The sequence below is a fragment of the Sebastes umbrosus genome, chromosome 13 (genome assembly GCF_015220745.1).
Source record: "Sebastes umbrosus isolate fSebUmb1 chromosome 13, fSebUmb1.pri, whole genome shotgun sequence".
Taxonomy (NCBI): domain Eukaryota; kingdom Metazoa; phylum Chordata; class Actinopteri; order Perciformes; family Sebastidae; genus Sebastes; species Sebastes umbrosus.
Genome location: NC_051281.1, coordinates 17,932,763 through 17,953,005, shown reverse-complemented (window position 1 = coordinate 17,953,005; position 20,243 = coordinate 17,932,763). Strand labels below are relative to the sequence as shown.

At 42.2% G+C, this 20,243-nt stretch overlaps 1 protein-coding gene across 3 annotated transcripts in view; it reads left to right on the top strand.

The window, feature by feature from the left end:
* gpm6bb (glycoprotein M6Bb) overlaps positions 1–20,243 on the top strand; it is a 37,273-nt gene that overhangs the window by 4,963 nt on the left and 12,067 nt on the right. Inside the window, exon 1 of one of the 3 annotated variants that reach the window (XM_037789104.1) lies at positions 13,968–14,093. The exons of 1 other annotated variant lie outside the window; for it this stretch is intronic. In XM_037789104.1, the coding sequence (XP_037645032.1) occupies positions 14,045–14,093 (49 nt within the window). In that variant the 5' untranslated portion in view covers positions 13,968–14,044. Of the gene's footprint in view, positions 1–13,967; positions 14,094–20,243 lie in introns of those variants that run through there. One more of the 3 variants, XM_037789106.1, reaches the window with a different exon arrangement.

The following is a 20,243-nucleotide window of genomic DNA, read 5'->3' as shown; positions in this document are numbered from 1 at the left end:
ACATGATTTCTGGGCTGCTTTCCATTTGGGATAGGACATGACTGAGCATCTTTGGTAATTATACAGCAGATGAGGCCCATATACAGTACTTTATGCAACTGTGCAGCTCTAAAAAAGAGACCCCTTTTAGTTTCAATCAAGACTTCATTCATCTCCTGCTTCCCTTCCTGCTCCACTTTGTTTCCTCCTCTCTCTCTCTCTCTCTCTCTCTCTCTCTCTCTCGGGGTCTCCTTTCCTCTCTCGTCTCACTCTGCCTTTTATATATATTTTTTTGTTTCTCTCCAGCCCCTCAGGTCTGCCAGAGCAGTCGTGATAATTTGTTGAGCTTAATAACTCCTCCGACAACAAAGAGGGCCATTGAGTATTGTGACATGAAATGATAGGAATAGAAGTTCCTGAGTGGGGATGCTTGTTGAGGCATGCGACTTGGATGTCACTTTTACTAAAAGCCTATTCATAGTTGAGCAGAAGGGATGCAAGTGGGTGCGTGGGTGACTCTGTGTGTGTGTGTGTGTGTGTGTGTGTGTGTGTGTGCGCAACTTTGTCCTTGTTAGGGAGATGTCACAGTCATTGGGAACAGGATGACATTTAAATATCTGAAAATAGCCCCTATATGCAAAAGACCACAGGCTTTCAGATATGCACAGACAGCTGAACCCTGGTGTCGTATAAAATATGCCAAAGATACAATCTGGCCTTTTATTTTATCTGCAGAAAAACACCCACGATTTTCAAGGTTAAAGTGTCAAATACATGCATAATCAGGTCTAATTTAGTTTTGTCTTGTACTTTACAATATGTTGGCATCCGTGCATGTGCATACGTAGAGTGCAGAGTTGATATTTGCCAGTGGAGCTGCAATCTATCGGTGTTTTGTTCAGTCAGATGACTGTTCCAGAAGGCCTGTGGGAAATAATAGGTTGGGGGGGAAAAGCAAAGAGCCCCTGTAGCTGATGATGAACATTCACTCACTCATTCAACAGGCATTCAGCAACACTGCAGGGTTTTTTGCTATTTACAGTGAGCCACATTACAGCAACTATGTACATGACGACATTTGCAACCGCACCAGATACAGTGCATACGCCTCGATCCACTCTTTGTATCACATGAGCAGGGGACATTGATTAAATAGTCAATAACACAATGACCTATTTTCTCTTGCAAGTAAGCAAGTAGATAAATGATAATGCAGTCAGTGTTAAGAGTGACTGAACAGTGATTGGTGCCTGTGGCAGACAGGGCTTTGCTAGCTAATGCATCTACTCTGTGATGGCCAGGATCTGGGCCAAAGGGTTAGAGGTTAAAGGGCGACAACCAGGGTTAAAGGCTGAAGCCAGTTGCAGAAGTGTAGCGCTCAAAGGCTGAACCGGTCTTATGCCTTCAAACTCACTGATCTCTTCCTCAAGCTGGACTTCCTGAATCGTATTTCATGTCTCATGTCACGAAGCAACACGCCCCCGCCGATGCAGCCCCTCGCTTGTCGGATGTTCAAACAGTGTCCGAAACAACTGGCCAGATGTGCTTGTGTGTGTCTGTGTGTATTAGCAGGGTTTGAACTTATCTCTCAAGTTCTCTCTCTTTTTGATCTTTTCTCATGTCATGTACATACAAGTGCAACCCAATGGAAACTTTAGAGGAAAGAGTATGAGCCCAAAGCAGCAAGAAATTAAGCCAACTCAGAATTCTGCAGTTCTTTGAATGGCCACTTGAGGCTGGCTCCAAAAGCGAGTCAATCCCCATAAACCCCCATGTTAAAATCACTTAGAGCTTCACAACAGCTCTTCAGAAACCTATAGGTGACGTCACGGAGACAACATCCATTTCATACAGTCTATGGTGAGCTCTTATATCTCATTTGAGTCATGATCAAATCTTGCCGCTTTTCTCCCCGCCTTCTTTTCTCCGGTTCTCCGGCTTCCTCCCACATGCAGGTTAGGTAAATTGTTGACTCTAAATTTCCCGTAGGTGTGAATGTGAGCGTGAAAGGTTGTCTGTTTCTATGTGTCAGCCCTGTGATAGTCTGGCGACCTGTCCAGGGTGTACCCCGCCTTCGCCCAATGTCAGCTGGGATTGGCTCCACCCCCCGACCCTGAATAGGATACAGAGGTCACAGATAAGTATGGATGTCTTGAAACATTACTCAGGTGCACATATGAACCTTGAACCAGGTTTATTAACCAACTAACCTCCTACAGTACGAACTAGCCATTAAAAGATTCCCTTCCAATGTAAGTGATGGGGTACAAAATCTACAGTTAACAGGCGTCTCAGCCTGTTGTGGTCAGTGTGCCAAGTGGTGCTTGGTGCAGCTTCACTGATGCTTTCCTCTCATTCAGCTTTAAAATCTCTGGCTCCAAGTAGTAAACACAGAGTTGCCAAAGACACTACGTTGATATTTTTCCACACTCTATTATCAGAGACGGGAGTGTCTGTCGGCAAAGATGGTTGGCTTTTCCAACACAATGTATTCATTCTTCCTATGTTTGGGAGAAAGTGCACAAGTGAAGATATTGTTTTTATAATGTAGATAATTATTTAGGAGCTGGATGCAGTGACCACAGTTCAGATGTGAAAGCAGTTAGGTGAAATGAGAAGAAATAATAGGGCCTCTGCCAGCTAATTTCCCTGCGAGATCATCTGTGAGGAGTGAGAGCAGAATGCATTAGTCTGCTTTTCAACTGTGGGAGCCTGTAGGATTGAGCTGTTGGCTGTGTGCCCACCGAGTGTATTCAACCCTCCACAGATAGCTCTTTGTCCTCGGCGCTTTTACGCAGCTGCTAAACAACCGTAAGACAAAAGCATCTGGGGTACCCCAGCACACCAATGAGAAATGCTCACCATATGAAGAGCCCTGCCAGACGGCCTGAGAGCATTTGGATGCAGCCAAATGCTATGCTTGGGATGAATTGCGCAGGAATTTAAATGAATATCCGTGCAACCCCTTATGACTTTTTGCAAAAGATGTTTTTTTTTTTATAATACTGTCATAAAAACAAAGCGAAGACTAATTTTCTTCACAGCTTGTTGCTTATCTAAGATGGTGCATGAAATGCACATGACTCCTCTTTGCTCATGCCGTCGTGATGCGGTGCTGCATGTGACACAGTGAAACCAAAGTTAGAGGCCACTGGACACACTCACACACTCTCGCTCTCTCTCTCTCTGCCGCCAGGAATCATTTTCCTGCCCAAGAAAAAAGGTTTCCAAGTGAGAGTTTTCATTGTCTGCTTATTATCCTCCAGAGAAAGCCTTGATAGGCAGGAAGAGGCACTTCTGCTAAGCAGATGAAAATCTGCAATAGCTGAGCTTTTATAAAGCGACAGCTGCAGGAAACCCAATAGCTGAGGGGAGAGTGTTTGCTCCACAGACAGACTGTTTGGGGGCTTTGAGGAGATGGATTTCAATTTGACTTGAAAAAAATAATAATTCAGTAATGTGTGATGTGTGATGCTTTTACCATTTGCACACCTTTTTAAAGTATTTTGTGTCACTTAGTGTAGGTTCACTGGAGAGGAAAGGAGAAACATACCAGCGAACAGCAGCGGCTTCAGGGGAGAGGAAATCCCAGATGTTTCTGTCTGAAAAACAGCTTGACCCCGTAAACCACACGCAGACCAGAGGAGATATCAGTTAGCGGTATGAATGTTACAGCTATACCACCGAGAGGCCTCATAAGTCATCTTAGCGTCTGACCTCTACTCTGTGGGAAAACAATACCGGAACAATAGTGTCCACCGCTGGAAATGGGAAAATGATGTTGTGAGTGAAGGAATGGAGCATCTGGGATGTACAGAGCAAGCCTTCTGTAACTGAGCACATAATCCTGTGTGTGTGTGTGTGAGAGAGAAAAAGTGTGTGAAAGCTTGTAGATGTGTGCATAGTGTATCAAGTCATTCCATGACATGTGAAGTGTACAGTAGCCTCCAGATTAAGAGTTGCTTTGGATGGCCTTGTGTTTGTTGTTGCTAGGCAGATTTAGTGTATGCATTTTCCAAGACAATATAAGATCATTTTCTGTATTTATTGATTTCAAAGTAGTTTGAATTTGAGGTATGGCACATAAGGAACCTCTATATCTTCAAAGAGAAATATACAAAGTAAACAATGTTGAAGGTATTAATTGACAGTTAGGACACTTTAAAATTATGCAAATGGTTTTTAATCAGTTTCTCGGGCCAAAGTGATCTGTAAACACAACATTTTAGGGGTGAAATTAGAAGCATTTGTATTTTTATTCCAACTAAATGATCTAAGAAACATGACTCTCTTTTAAGAAACATGACTCTCTTTTTAAAGTTTATTTTAGTTTATTTTGGTCATTTTCAACTTATATACTGTAACTCAAATACACATATAAAATGTGATTAAAAACAATAATAAGTCATTACTATTGAAATGGTGACAAACCAAAACAAGTTTATACTCACCGAAAAGGTGTCAGCTAAAGCTTTTTTAGCTTTTTCTATTAATTATTTTGTACAATTCTCATTAAATTTATACACTGAAAATAAAAGAAAAACAAAATAATATATATGTTTGTTATATATACCCCAAAAGTTCATATACACACCAGCGTTTATATCTCTGTTTTATATTTGTTAATCATCTTATTTTCAAAATATATTTTTTTAAATCTATTATGTAAATGTACAGTATTACACATTTTCATTTCATTTTCAAAACTATTCCACAAATTGACTCCTTAGCGTGTTATACATCTTTATTTTCATACAAATTCTTCTGAGCTCATACTAATAATGTATCATCAGACCAGTGTTTGCGTCTTATATTTCCATCTACAGAGACATCTGCATAATTTAAATGACTGTGTGAGAAGAATACTCTGGGAGTGTAAATGTTTAGACACTGATAATGATGTAGTGACCGCATCGCATCACAAATGGGCTCTATTTTGCAGATTAGATGCTTCAAAATGTCCAGTATGATGGACAAGAAGTCATTACAGTCTGTGCTGTTGGAAAACTGCCTATCAGTGCTTAAAGTAATAAAGTAATGGATTGACCCACTCTCGCAGAGGTCAGCCAGGGGGAGAGTATACGGCAACCGCTAGAGAGATTAGCTTCCGTCTCTCTCTTGTAATGAGCTGTATTTGCCACTTATTGTGAAGCACTTAGTCCACGTCTACACCGCTTCCATCGTGAATCTGAGGACAAATGCGTCTCTGCGGGGGTGGAGGTGTCAGGTTCAGGTTGTGGCCGACTCCCCGTCCTTCCAGGATCCAGCCGCGGGACGCGCAGGCTTTTGAGACACGAGAGGAGAGCCTCGTGGAACAATGGCATTAAAGTGATCTCCGTGTCATCTGCTCTGTTGTCATAGCGCCGGTGATGAATCCTGACACGGTGGGGTCCGACTGGCTGGTCTGTCTCACCGGCTGTGGCTAAAAGGAGGAGGTTTCTACTCCCTTCTAATGAGGGATGGGGAGAGCAGAGAGGAGGAGGGTTTGAAAAGGGTAAAGTCTTGGGTCAGGGGTGAGAGGTTGGCAACGTGAGGCGGAGGACAATAGGACCGGCGGGAGCGACGCAGAGAAAGAAATCCCAGCAGCTGGGACATACACAGAGGAGGGTGGGGGGGCTGTCCATGGGAAGCAACCCCAAGATTAGCTGGAGGGTCTATGTCTGATGTCCCCATGTCTCAGTGCTTCATTATGTCTCTATTGTGTGTGTGTGTTCTCATGCTTCTGCCCTGTGCAACAAGTAGGAAAATGAAAGACTGTCTCAAGCCCCGTGTTATTTGCCATCCCAGCAACTGGAGTGTGAGAACGTTTGAGTTGTGGAGATCCTCAGTGACTGACATACAGTATGTTTGAGACATCAAACTAGAAATCGTTTGCTTTCACACTAGATTTTCTTTCTATAGTTCAGTGCTATATAAATATGATGTGCTTCAGCATTGTGCACGTACGTGTCAAATGTCTAATAGAGTTGTTCTGATACGGATACCAGTATCTGAAATGCGTCCGATACTGCCCAGAATTCTGGATCGGGTATTGGCGAGTACGCCAGTCTATGCACCAATCCAATATGATCATTTATTAACCCAGTACTCAGTACTTACGAGGTACTCTGTATAGGCCGATACCGCGAGTTCAGGTATTGGAATCAGTATTGGGAAGGACAAAATGGTATCAGAACATCTCTAATGTCTAATGCCAAAATTTAACTGGGCCTTCATTATACATTTTACAGGAGCAGGTTATTCAGGTTTCATGCTTGTACTGTTTAATTTTCCAAAAGAATATTCATAATGCAATACCATTACTGTATGCGCACGTGTAGTACAAGATTTACTGCCTATTCCCTTATGATTCAAACTGATTGCTGTCCGGTCACTCACGTAGCATAAAAGGCATCTCGGTGGTCTTTGTGTTGAGCTAAATATAGAAACGGTGATAGGTATTGTATTTAAAGGATTAACGCCACTAAGGGAAGTCCCTGTGGGACTAATTTGTACTCTCAGTGCAGTTTAATGGACCGTCATACATTTCAGATGGCTTTGGGAGGTGCTCAGTGTCAAAATGACTGCAGGGTGGTTGCAGTGTGGATATAAAGAGAGTAGACAGATTAAATCAGATTAGAAGGACATCTGCACCTTAGGGAGCCATGATTACATAACCACGAAGGAGCTTTAACGTGGCTTTAATCAATATTGTTATATGAACAATGGATCACATGATTACTTGTATGTGGAGTTTGTCGCTCATAGTGACAAGCCCACAGAAAATGATCGCCTGTCTTTGCAGTTCCACTTTATAGCATCCCTCAGCTCATTGCTTTGGGTTTTCGTCGTTTGCAGCTATTTTCAGTCAAAACAGCTTTCAATCAAAGTTCACTACTAGCTGGTAGGGATGCACTGATACCGATACTGGATCAGATATCGGGCCGATGCTGACTCAAATAGCTGGATCGGATATCGTTGACAATGGGGCCGATCTATTAAATTCAATTCTATGTTTATATACTATATACATTGTATACTGGAATCTTAATTCCTGTTTAAGTTTTTTGCCAAGTTGTGGTGTACAATTTATTATTTTAGTAAAAAATAACAATTCACTAAATGTGTTATTGTTGTTATGTTATTTATGTATTTATTTGTTACATTTTGTTTTACAAAGTTAAGAAAGCGATGTTTAAGTCAAGCCTGATGTTTCCTTACACATAAAAGAATGATCCCAGTCACTTCGACACAGTGAAGCATACAGCTTATTAATTAAACACTGGTATCGGATCGGTACTTGGTATCGGCCGATACGCGATGCCCAGATATCGGTATCAATATCGAGACTGAAAAAGTTGTATCGGTGCATCTGTAGTAGCTGGTGACCATAATGGAACGTTTAGCACCTGAACAGCCAGATATTTCCGTCATGAGTTTGTGGAAACAAAAAGAACACTATATCTGACTTTGTGGTGAGCGTTACTGGTAGCATTTGACAAGATGATATAGATTGGGTTAATAGGTACCCAGCCTCCCGATAAATATATATTTATTTCTCACAAATAATCTCTCCTGAGGCTCGTCTATTCTGGAGAAACTGCTGAATGATACGTGTTGTCCCTTGTTGGGAAATAAAATTGGGTTTTAAAACCCCTCATTTTTCTTAAAGTTAACTATTCAGAGGTAGCTGGATTATTTTCCCCTTCTTGGCAAAGTATTATCACAGTATAGATTGAAAAGACAAGAGGTGATTATGGAGCATTATTCTAACAGGATAATGGAGAGGTGTTTGCTTGCAGTACCTCTTGGCTGGCTCACTGGCTCCATAATGTAAGCGTGGCAGACCACAAAGATGGCAGCAAAGCGTCGTCCAGACCAGAGGCATCATTAAAATATTTAGTGCACACTGAAAGAAAAACAAACAATTACGCTGAGACCTTTGGCTTTTCTCTAAAATGGAAGAAGTTCATGGCCTGTATGCTAGGTGGTGGGGTGCAACTACTATAAACGCCTCCTCTCTCTCGCTTTCACTCTCTTCCAGGTTTCTGTTTCTGTTTCCTGGCATTGATTTGCTCTTTTGACTCCAGACTGAAATTATGAAATTCTTAGTCTTTAGGTTTTGACATTGCATTGGTTTACTGTCCGGCCAAGCCATAGTGGCAGTTTCCAAAGTACTGTAAGCAATGAAGCCTGGATAATACGAAGCATCTGTGTCTCTCACTCTCCTTGCAACCCACTTAGGCCAAAACCACAGTGGCTGTGGAGGTGCCAGAGAGTCAGGGTTGTGAAGTCATTTTTAGAAGAAAAAACATGGCTGCCGGGCATCCCCGAGTGAGTGTTTTGTTCCATTTCCAGACCTAACACGATATAGTATCACAAACATGCAATTAGAGAAGCGCTGAGTCAGAGACCCCGGGCATTGTTTGGTCAAACACGTGTAATTACAGAGTGGAGAGAAAAATTCAATATGGAAAGTGTACAGTGGAAGAAACGTCAAGACATAAATGGTTGCAATTGAATAGCGGAGTTGGATTTCCATTACCATGCTGCATGATGTTCTTCAACATGATTTTTTTCAGCATAAAGAACACGTTCACATGTTTTCCGGTGTTTGTGGGTATACTTTTATATGTTAAACAAGTTGTTTAAAGCCTTTTGTGGCTACAAACAGAGCTGTGTGAAGTCCAGTGGGCTACCTACAGGTCTGAAAAGTGAAGCCAATGCAGAAGTGCCCTAAACATGCACTCTCTCCTCTGGTTGCAAATAGAAGTCTGATTGTATAGAAGTCAATGAGAAAATGACCCTACTTCTCACTTGATTTATTACCTCAGTAAACATTGTAAACATGAGTTTATGGTCTCAATCGCTAGTTTCAAGTCTTCTTCAATACAGCATGATGTTCATTTAGTAAATTATGGTCCCATTTAGAGTCAAATAGACCATAAAGCAGGGGATGCTTTCGAGCGTGGTTACCTTGTGATTGACAGGGCACTACCACAGCGTTGTCCGGTCTGGGAATTGTCCAGCTGTCCTAACTCGAGGCTTCAAAACAGCAGTCCAAAAACCAATGGGTGACGTCACGGTAACTACGTCCATTTCTTATATACAGTCTTTGTGCTTGAGGCTAGCGGCTACATTATCGAATCTCTGACTGAACTGTTGGCAGTCAAGTTGCATTTTGGGTAATGTAGGTGCCAGGATTTGACAAGAAGAAGAAGAAGAATGCATGGCATTGCATGGATTGTTGTACTTTTTGTTTTAAACTGTCCAATAAAAGAGAAACACTGAAAGCCTATAAAGATTGAACAGCTTTAATTTAACTGTATACCATAAAAAGATTCAAATATGTTTTTAATCTTCACTTTACTCAAACACTGAGTGTATGGAGTTTCCTCTTTTTTATTTTTTCTTGTTATGCACACACTGATGCTGAAGAAAAACAGATTTCTCTTAGTTTATAGCTTTGACAGAACCAAAAAGAAGCACAAGGATCACTATAAGTCACACCACTGTGGTTTTCCCTCTCACTGTCCACATATTTGCTATAATGGATGAGGACAGGTCTTGCATATTAATTTTTTTTCCGTTGCAAAGAGAGGATTTCTTTGGAAAGACTCATATTAGTTGGATTTACATAGAAGTATCAGCCGTTCTTGTGACTTTGAGGCATGCATTTTTATAACAGATCATATGCTGAATTGAGGACTCGCATAGGAAAATGGGTCAGTAAAAACAAGTGAATGGATCTGTATAATGGGTTTGTAGTGAGCTGCATGCTGTTGTGAACCAATCAATGACTTAGATTCAGAACGCCAAACATGGAGGCAGACACAGAGCAGATTGAACTACGAAGATGGCCTGCATTTAAATCTAGGACAGCAATGCCACCACAGGAATGATATTCACTGACTGCACAAATCGCCACAACAATGTTTATAACAATCTCTGTGTCCAGTGTGGTGATGTGCCACCACTGACTACAACAAGTGGAACGCTACAGCAAAATATTCAGGGATATTTTGACGACCAGTTTGCTCTCTTGTTTTGGATTCCTTCAGCTTTTTCAACAGACTTTGACCTTCACAATCAGTCATACGTCATATGGTTTGATCTGTCCTCTGCTCTGGTGCGGCGAGCCTGTTTTCTCAGGCCGTTGTCGGTGTTCATAAGTGGTACTTGGGCCCTGGGCACAGGCCTGCATCCCTGAGAACTCCTTCCTCGGTGTGAGCCAAGCAGGGTGCAGGTCTTCACGGGTGACTGAACACTGAGGAGCATTCAGGGCCCCCAGTCTCACAGCGTGAAAGGTTGACCCACAATGAAGCCTCCTCCATTTGTATGAGCTTCATCATCATTCAGATTGTGTCCTCAAGTAGGGGAGTGGCGCTGTCTCGACACTGGAACGGAGCATGAAGCTCTCAGGCTTCGCCTCCTACGTTCACATGATTATTCCCACAGACAACTCGGCCTGTCACAGTAGTTTTTGGTAAAGATCCAATCAGTCTGTTGCTCTTTATGTGTCTCACAATACCTTTCTTGCTTCATTCATTTGGTACCACTTTACGTAAGATTAAGTCAATAAATGATTTGTCAATAAATCACACGACTACATGCAATGGAAGGGGTTGCTCACAGGGATGAACCCAAAAAAGAATTATCATCCAACTCTGAGACATTTAAAGGAGTAGTGTGTAAAAGTTAGGGGGATCTATTGGAAGAAATGGAATATAATATTAATAAGTATGTTTTCTTTAGTGTATAATCACCTGAAAATCACCTTGTTACCTTAGAATGAGCCGTTCATATCTACATACGGAGCAGGTCCTCTTCACAGAGCTGGCCGACATGTTTCTAGCCCAGAACGGACAATCCAAACACTAGCTCTAGATAGGGCCAATCGCGTGCCGTCAAATCCTACACACTCTTAAGATTTATTATTTTGCTCATTGTTTTGATTTGCCAATACATTTACTGTGTCGTTTAGTTTCTCTGCTCAAAATCAACCCTGTTTCCAGCAGCAGGCAGCTGTTTCCAGCAAAGATAAACACAAAATATACGCTACCTGCCCATAAAGTTGAACAATCTAACTGCTAAAGAACAACATATTTTCCCCAGCAGTTGATGGAGACCAAAGCAGAGTGAATGTTATATTCGACAGGTTTCCAGAAACACAACTTGAATTCTAATGATGGATTTAAGTCTGCTCCATAATACAGCTAAATACACAGTTGCTTGTGAAATCAATTGTAACTACACAGAGTTATAATAGATTCCAATAATATATCTTGCAGCACGAGATATATTATGAGGCATTATAGCAGCGTATTACCGATTGGTATAGCATAATGAATTTATTTACCACTGATAAAGTTATGTTTGACAACTTTTTTTTATATTTTTGAAGTATATAAACACTATATTAGTATCTTTTTTGATGTATTTATTCTTGTAAAGTGATTTCTCTCTAAGAAATACACAAAGTAGACATAATATTGTACATTGGATTCCTAGAATTAGGTAAATTGTGCTTGCATCAGCTGATTGGCATTATTTAGTTAATTCGGGCTTCACAGTCACTGGCTCACTGTGCAGCATGGCCATTATAACCTGACATGATTACTCTGCTGATACCTTCATGCCAGCGCCATTTGCTGCCACACCTCTAGCCACCAAGCCAAGTGGGATTCTTTCTCACTATAAATGTGTCACCATTTGCAATAAATGTGTCTCTGACTGAAACAGGGGTTAAGGTCAATGTGGAGGAGATGAATATCTCTCATAATCACTGCTTTAATTGACTTCATTATTTGCCTTTTGAGGATGTGAACGAGCATTGTTACAACACTATATGCTGAATTTCTATGTTTACTGTTAAAGGTGCAGTGTGTAGGATTTGTAGCATCTAGCAGTGAGGTTGCAGATTACAACCAGAGTGTAGGAGAACTACGGTGGCCGACGGGAAAGCGTGGAAATGTGAATGGCCCTATCTGGAGCCGGTGTTTGGTTTGTCCGTTCTGGGCTACTGTAGAAACATGGCAGCCGGCTCCGTGAAGAGGACCCGCTCCCTTTGTAGATATAAACATCTCATTCTAAGGTAATGAAAACAGAACAATTCTTATTTTCAGGTGATTAAATACCTTATTAATATTATATATAATTTTTGCCAATAGATCCCTTAAATGCTCCACGCTGCTCCTTTAAGACTGGTTCAACCACACTTTGTCACCCAAATCAATGCATGACTTTTTTTTTCTCTCTTAAAGATCTCTTTGTCAAACTGACTGATCTATGACGCCCTTCACATGCACTGAGAAGCAACACATTTATGACTTCTACCATGTTTCAAAATGTTTCCTAACCTAATCCCCAAGCCAAAAAAAGCTTTATTTAATTGCCGGGTGAATTTGTCATTATTTCCAATCAAAAGCATATGTTTATTCATACTAGAATGGAACACATTAGAGTTACTCTGAAATCACAATTTGACCAGGCCTGATCATATGTTTTGAATTTTCTTTTGCATGTGTGCAGTAAATTCAAACATGTTGCTGTCCGTTCTCTTTTTAAAGGGCCGCAGATGGATCACTGGCTTGTTGTACTCAGTAACTTGGCTCTGCCTCTAGATGTGGTTAAGTGTGTGGCACATTTAGTGTTAGTTTATATAAACTACTTTTTCTTTCTGAAGCTTCACTCGAGCTCATCGGAACAATTAATGCACGGGGAAATCACAAGCATAGCTACCTCCAAATCAGCTGTAGAATTCAAACCACCATCACTTCTACATTATGGACTGGAGTCTGCGTTTCCCCACATCACAAGGATGTCAGTTGTCCTGGCGTTTTTACAGAGCTGACGGTGAAAAAGCTAGAAGATTAGCGTGGCATTTGTTGTTGTGGGATCCCCGCTAAGTTCACTTCCCTGACCCCTGAGGCTCCCCCTCCTCTCTGAGGCCTGGTATCCGTGAGAAGACCCCACTCCAGCTCCGCTCCAGCAGCTCCCTCCCACCTCCCCACTGCTGAAAGGCCTTTCTCTCATTAGCATGCCCCTGGGGCTCCTCGGCCTGCTGTTGCCAAACAAACACAGCCAAGATCTTCTTCCCAGTCTCCGCTCGCTGTCTGTTTCTCCGCTCATCTTTTGCTTATTTTTAACAAGTTGTTTCTCATTGTGTCATCCTCTTCTCCCTCCTTTTATCAGCTTACATTCTCCATGTTTCTGCCATTATGATTCTCTGGATTTTCTCATGCTGTTTCCTCTGTTGTTTGGATCAGCCCAGAGGACGCTCTGTGCGTCCTTGTTTAGGAAAATGTACATTTGCCGTTCCTTCCTGTGTCCGTTTTTATGTGAGTTAGAAGCCACCAGATGGACGGAAGACAGCGGTTCAGAGGTGGCTAATGTATGCTGCAGGAGCAGAGGGCATATGGTGCCAATCAGAAGATGAAGGGCTAACCCCCCCCCACCAATCGCACGCACACACACACTCCCCCTTTCTTGAACTGTGGTCGGATGCAAAATAGAGAGAGGTGATTGTGTGCCTATTTGCTTTCTGCCCCAGCCTGTACAGCAGAGTATGGTTTTAACCCACTCAAAAGTAGGGGTCCCTGCTCACCCATCTGCACCCTCTCAGATATAACAACCCTGTTCTCATCGGATTGCTATTCAGGCTTGTACTTCAGTTTCTGAGACGAGCATGCCTGAGAGGAGGGAGTGTGTTCATGGCATGGACGAGGATTTGTGTGTCATTAGGAGGACAAATTAATTTGACCGACTCGCGAAAACAGCCAGAACAAAAGGGAACAGATGCACATTTTGCCTGTGAAGCTGGGTTTTAAGTGACATATGACTGGGGCTCAACCAAATCCCTTTCTGACAAGAACTGTGGTATACTGGTGGAGCGGTGCCTTCATGAGGCAGGATGAGACGAAAAGAGCGAACGTGAAGCAAGAGAGAGAGAGAGAGAGAGAGCAGAAACGTGTGTGAAGGAGAGTGAGCGAAAGAGGGAGCGAGAGAGGAGAGAGTAAAAGGGGGGAGAAAGGAAGAGAGAATTTGCTGAAAGGAAGCATTTTTGTTGGATGGGAGAAAAACAACCATGGAAACTCCATCAGAAGAAAACCAAGACCAGAGGCAGGACAAAAGAGGTACCAATGAGCGCTCACAAAGAGCCGGTTCAGTTCTTTTCACTGCTCTGTTTACTGGGGCTTTAACCTACTCCAGCCTGCTTGGTTTCACTCTGCACAATAGTTGGGTAGATTTTGCTCAGACTTTTAAATGTCAGCGCAGCATCCTTGTTTCAGTGTTTGCACGCACGTAATTGTTGATATTCCAGTTGCTGCTTTTGCAAAAATGTGTCGTCTCTGTCATGCTTTCCAGTGTGTTTTTCTTCTGCAGTATTTCGCTTGTTTCATGATCTAATTAGTTTCAGAACGTGGGGTGTTTTGCAGCAGACCTCCCTCCTGCAGCAGGAGGGATGCTGCGATGCCGCTGGTCATCATCATGCCAGTGTCACTTTTAAGGACAATGAGCCTGTTGCAGAATCAACAGCAGATCAGTCAAACCTCAGGGTGCGTTTGAGTCATTCTTTCAGGGAAGGAGGGGATGATTAATGAGATGGATGAGGGGCTGGCAAGGACAAAGATAAATGAACCAGACATTACCAGTCTCACAAAATAGACAGCCGCGAGGAGTGTGTACACTGAGGAGAGAGAGAAAAGTCATTAAGTTGCTCACCCTCTTGTAGGAATCATTGATTTTTCTATTGCTCTTTGTTCCGAACATCTATTCCAGGTGAAATATTGTACATTTAGACGAGCACAATTCCAAAGAGAGGCTGTTGTGTTTAATAATGTAATACTAACGTTAAAACCTCTTTTTTCTTTTAGTGCTATTTAATAATCTCTAAATTTGTATAACTGAAGAGTTTTGTTCCAGAATTAAATATCTAACAAATCATTGCACCTTTGACAATGTGACTGACAAAGTCAATAACAGTTGAGCCAATTTAGACTGTTATCGAGTCAATAATTGGGCCCTCCTACGCCCACTAGTAGGTTTTATCATTCATTCACATGGATGATAACCAAAAGAATGAACAAAAGAAGACGACAGCGACCTCTAGCGACAATAGCAATTGACAAAAAGTCAGCCGCTTTGTGAAACTCCATGGAAGGTGTGGATGGGTCACAAAACACAGGGCTTTAACCCAGGAGAATGAGTTTGCTTCCTGTGTGAAACCAACAATGTGTGTAGTTGTCTTTGTGTTCACAAGCGTTACGTTTTTTTAAACATAGTTATTTTAAGCCAAAATGTGATGTTATATGCATTTAGGGGCTGTAACTAAAAGATAACTGTCAGAAAATAAGGACAAATGTCCATCACAGCTTCCCAGAGTCCAAGGTATTTTTCGTCCGACCAACAGTTTAAAAACCCCAACGTACTCAATTTAGATATAAAACCTGAGAAAAGCAGCAAATCCTCACATTTGAGAAGCTGGAACCAGATAATGTTTAGCTTTTTGCTTGATGAATGACTTAAAAGATTAAACAACTACAGGAATTTTTGTCAATTCATTTTCTGTCCATTGACCTCATGTTTATCGACTCACAGCATGGACCCTGAGAGGCAAAATTTGTATATCACTCCACTCTCCTTTATATATTTTCGGGACATTTTATGTCTTTATGAAGACAGTAGAGAGCTGACAGGAAATAATGAGAGAGTGCAACAAAGATCCCTAGCCGGACTCCAACCGAGGACATTGCGATCACATTGCGAACGATGTCTTTTTTAAAAGGAGCGTTCCTGAATGCTTACGCCGGGGTCAGGAACCTGTGGGCCTGTAAAGCCCCACTGAGACGCTGTATGTGCTATTGGCCTATAAAAAGAGTTGACCTGATCATTTACTTGCATATCACACAGCTCATGTTCACAGATTTACTCCTCTACTATACCCAAACGCGCAATTTATGAGCCATTATGGTCATCATTATTGTCATTGAGTACATCCACACAGCTCCTTTTCACACACCGCCATGGGCGAACCGCAGTCAACAGCTATTAGCTGACTGAGTAGAAGTTTCCCTTGTTAGATTAAGTAAACACTGAGACCACTTTTTGACGTATTGGCTGGCTCAGATCTCCCCCGTCCCCTCGAGAATGGCCATTATAGCCATTATGGCATTTTAAAAGTCTCCTCTCAAAGTGGAGAGTGTGGAAAATGAGACTGTTTCTCATAAATGTGTTTTTGGCAGCTCGCCCCAATGAAGCAACAAACAACAATACTTAGCGTCAGCTGTAAACAGACACATCTGTTAGCAATGAGGCTCGATGCAGAGATTGAAACTGGATGGTGTGACTCAGGGCTCAGGGATGAGATGCAAGAGTTGTTCACTTCATCCCAAATTGTGTGTCAAAGTGTGTTTATACAGATACATACTTATGATTATGTGGTGCTTCTATGTGCTTCTATGTGATTGGTTGTTTGCGTAGGTGTGTGGGTGTGTCTGTGTTTGTGTCTGGTATGGACATCTAATTAAACAATGTTTGACCCTTTTCATACTTTCCTCTGAGGGTCCCAGCTGTTGGACGATTTCAGCTCGGTGGTGTTAACAGGCTTCGTTCACGTGATGTCTGTTGTGGAAGGATGGAGGGAGGTGATGAAGCAGAACCAGCTGCAGGAGTTAGTGTGATGAGTCTGGGCTCAAGCAAACTGTGGTGATGCATGGATGGATGAACCTGTTTGGACACACCGGGGCAAACATCTGTTATTGGGCCCCATCAAGTACAGTGCACACAGCACACTATAGATGGCAGTTTCTATATATTTTGCAGACAAACCAACCAACAACTGGCACTGGTATAAGTAGTCGTCCTCTTAGCGCTGCTACTCACCATTGTTTTCATTATCGATTACCAATTCTTTTTTGGAATTCACTGAATAATTGTTTGGAGTCCAAGGAGACATCTTCAAATGTCTTGTTTTGTTTGACCAGCAGCCCAAAACACCCAAGATATTCAGTTTACTATCAGGAGACTAAGAGAACCAGATAATATACACATTTGAGAAGCTGGAACAGGTTAATGAATTAATCGATTATCAAAATTGTTTAATTTTCTGTCGGTCAACTCAGCGATCAATTGCTGATTTGCCTAATCGATGCAACTCTTAACTCCTGAAATACTACTACTACTGAAATACCCAGGTTTGTAATTAGATGAAACACAGCTATTTTAGAAAAAGGCACCATGTGAGCACAGTATACAGTAAAACAATAAATGTCTAATATACAATAATGCGGTTGATATTGTCCTTATTGTGCAACAAATTTGCAAGTAATCAAATTACCAAAAACCAGGGCACTCTGGTGGTCTGGGGCTTAAAGTTAAAGTTAGGTAACCTTGAGCAAATATGATAAAAAAAAGAAGTTATTTTTATGAAACTGTCCCTTTATCTTGACAGTAGTGCATGAGACAGATAATCTGAAGAATATCATGTTCCTGTGTGTCCTCCGGTGTCCTCCTGTGCTCCTAATGGCATCTGCAAGATTTACAGATCGGAGGAAAACAACCAATCAGAGCCGAGCTGTCTCCACAGCAGCTGTCAATCACGCGTGAACTCTGATCAAACGGTCAAACTAGGCAGCGCTGATCAAATATGAATCAATATTCTGTTACTGTAATGTCTATTTATCATCTCAAATGTTTTCAGAAACACATTATAGTGTACTGTTTAGCTGTAAAATGAGAATGCTTGTGACCCCGGGCGGTAGGCGGTGTTTGGTTTTGGTCAGTTTTCAACATGGTGGCGGGATCACAAACTTTCTAATTTTTTTACAGCTAAACAGTACACTACAAGATGTTTCTGCAAACGTTTGAGCTGCCTAGTTTGACGGTTTGATCGCAGTTCGCCACAGACTGGCTGGCTCCAGCTCGGCTCTGATTGGTTGTTTTCATTTGGGGCGCGGTAGAAACTTGCAAATGCCATTATAGGAGCAAGAGGGCGAGGCAGAGGAGCACGATTTTTTTCTATATAGTGACAGATTTATAGAAATACATTTTTATCATATTTGCTCAATGTTACCGTCTCCAGCTTTAAGGCACCATACATGAACTGCGGGGACCTTTGGTTGAATGTCATTCCCTCTTTCTGTCTCCCCTCATTTTCTGTCTCTCTCTGCTATTTGCTATGAAATAAAAGTATAAAATGCTCAATAAATAACAGTACAGTAAACCTCGGGGGGTCTCTGGAAGTCTGGGTCCGTGGGGTAGTTGCCCACTTTGCCCGCTTGGTAATCCAGCATTGCGGGTTATTGACACAAAATTAAGATACACCCTCGTTTTCTTGGTCACTCTGCCTCGCTGTGTCTGTTTGTCTGTCCGCTGGTCGGCCTTAATGAGCCATCTCATTCACACATTGGATGATTTGAGCTGCTCTGACAAACAGGATCCTCCCGGAGTGTGAAGTAACTGCTGCGGCCCATTGTGGCTGAGCTATGTGCAGTGCTGCTGGAGGGACACACAGGATGGAGCTCAGCGGTGGGCTTGTCCTGGGCCTCGAGCCTGTGGGCCGGAAGAGCGGGGCCGTGGTTCACTGCCATTCTGAATGGCCCCTGAGAGTCCAGTGTGATGGACAGTCTAGGGCTGCACACACTGGCTCTTTGTATCAGGGCTTCTTGGACTCTGTCTCTATTTTTTTCTGTCTCTCTCACACAATGTCATACACACACACTTTTTCTCACACAAGTGTCTTTTTTTTTTTTCCTTCTATCCTCGTGATCACGATGTGGCAAATGTAGCCTTTGCTGTAAGGCCGGACATTGTCATTACAAACAGTCGCTGACTTGTCTGCGTTTCTTTCTTTCTTTCACTCTATTTTTCATTCGATGTGTCCTCCTCTCATTCATGCACTGTAGCGATGAGTTGGAGAGCGGAGAGTCTTGAAGTGGCTGGAGGTTTAACCAGGAGTATTAGTCAGGGACTCGGAGCATGTGAAAGTCATCAGAGGGAAAAGGCCCAACGTGATTTTCATTTGTGTGTGTGTGTGTGTGTGTTCCACTCCGAACAAGCCAGCAGGATCCATTTAGTACAAGCTTGTTGTTGAGAGAGTCACCGGCTCCTACTGTTATCCCCTGCGGAGGAGGGTGATTGGAGCTAAAGTCTGTCCCGCAATATCCTGTACGCTATGAAATCCCACACACATTACACTCAGAGGAAACAGTCTGTACTTTGCTGTGTTTACTGCTACTGGCTGTCTATCTCAAATACTCATTGCAACATCTTCTATGAAGTTTTGTTTCGCCTATCACAGTCGATCTAATTGCAGAATCCATTGTCGTCTTTCAACTAGATTTTGTAATTTCAATAGATGCAACGTAAAAGGAATTATGTTTAACTTTGTGAAAGAATCGAGTTTGTCATCATTTTTCTCATTTTCCTACAAATGTCCAGTAACACGTGTCAATTTCTGCTCGTTACATGCATACGGGCTTTGCAAAATAAACTTCCGTCTTCACAGGAAACAACTTGGTTAGGTTTAGGCAATCGTGGGTTAGGTTAAAATAATTTCAGAAGTGGCGTGACAAATAAATCAACATTGACTTGACACAAACGCTGGTCTCCTTGGCGGAAGTCCGGTGTTTTTTGACCCACCCATTCCCCCTGACATCCTCCCTATGCGGCGTTTGTCGCTCTTTATACTTCACTGGTTCACATTTCCTTGGATTAATTACAAATATAGTTTTTGTGGGATGTACAGTATATAAAAATTACAATGCATTACTTTTCATAGGTATAGCTACAAACTGTGTATGAGAACAGCCTGGAAGATTGATACCGCTCCTGGAGTCTTGTCGTCTCCGTGAGGTTGCTAGGCAATCAGCAGAGACACGAGAAAGTCACTGCGCCCGGCCAAGAAGTAGTGCTGCACATAAACTCAGAAATTTACGGTTTTACGTTTTGTTTCTGTACTGATTATACAAACAAGATACTGTATAAGGTGTTAAATTAGTGAGCTTTGGAGGTGCCGTGAGCTTGATTTTGCTACCTTAAAGGCCTTTACACACCGGGGGCATGACGAATAAACGACACGAAAATACAAAATACTCGCCTGCGAATATTATATGAAAAGTATTGTGAAAAGTAAGAACGGAAGGAGTGGATCTGGTCTGCACTACCTTTGTCAAGGTTGAAAGGAGTAATACAGTTTGTTGTCTTGGTTCGGACTACAGAGCCTCCATGTTGTTGTTTCATAAATATAGGCGCAACTCAACTGGTTCCGCACACGGCGAGATTGG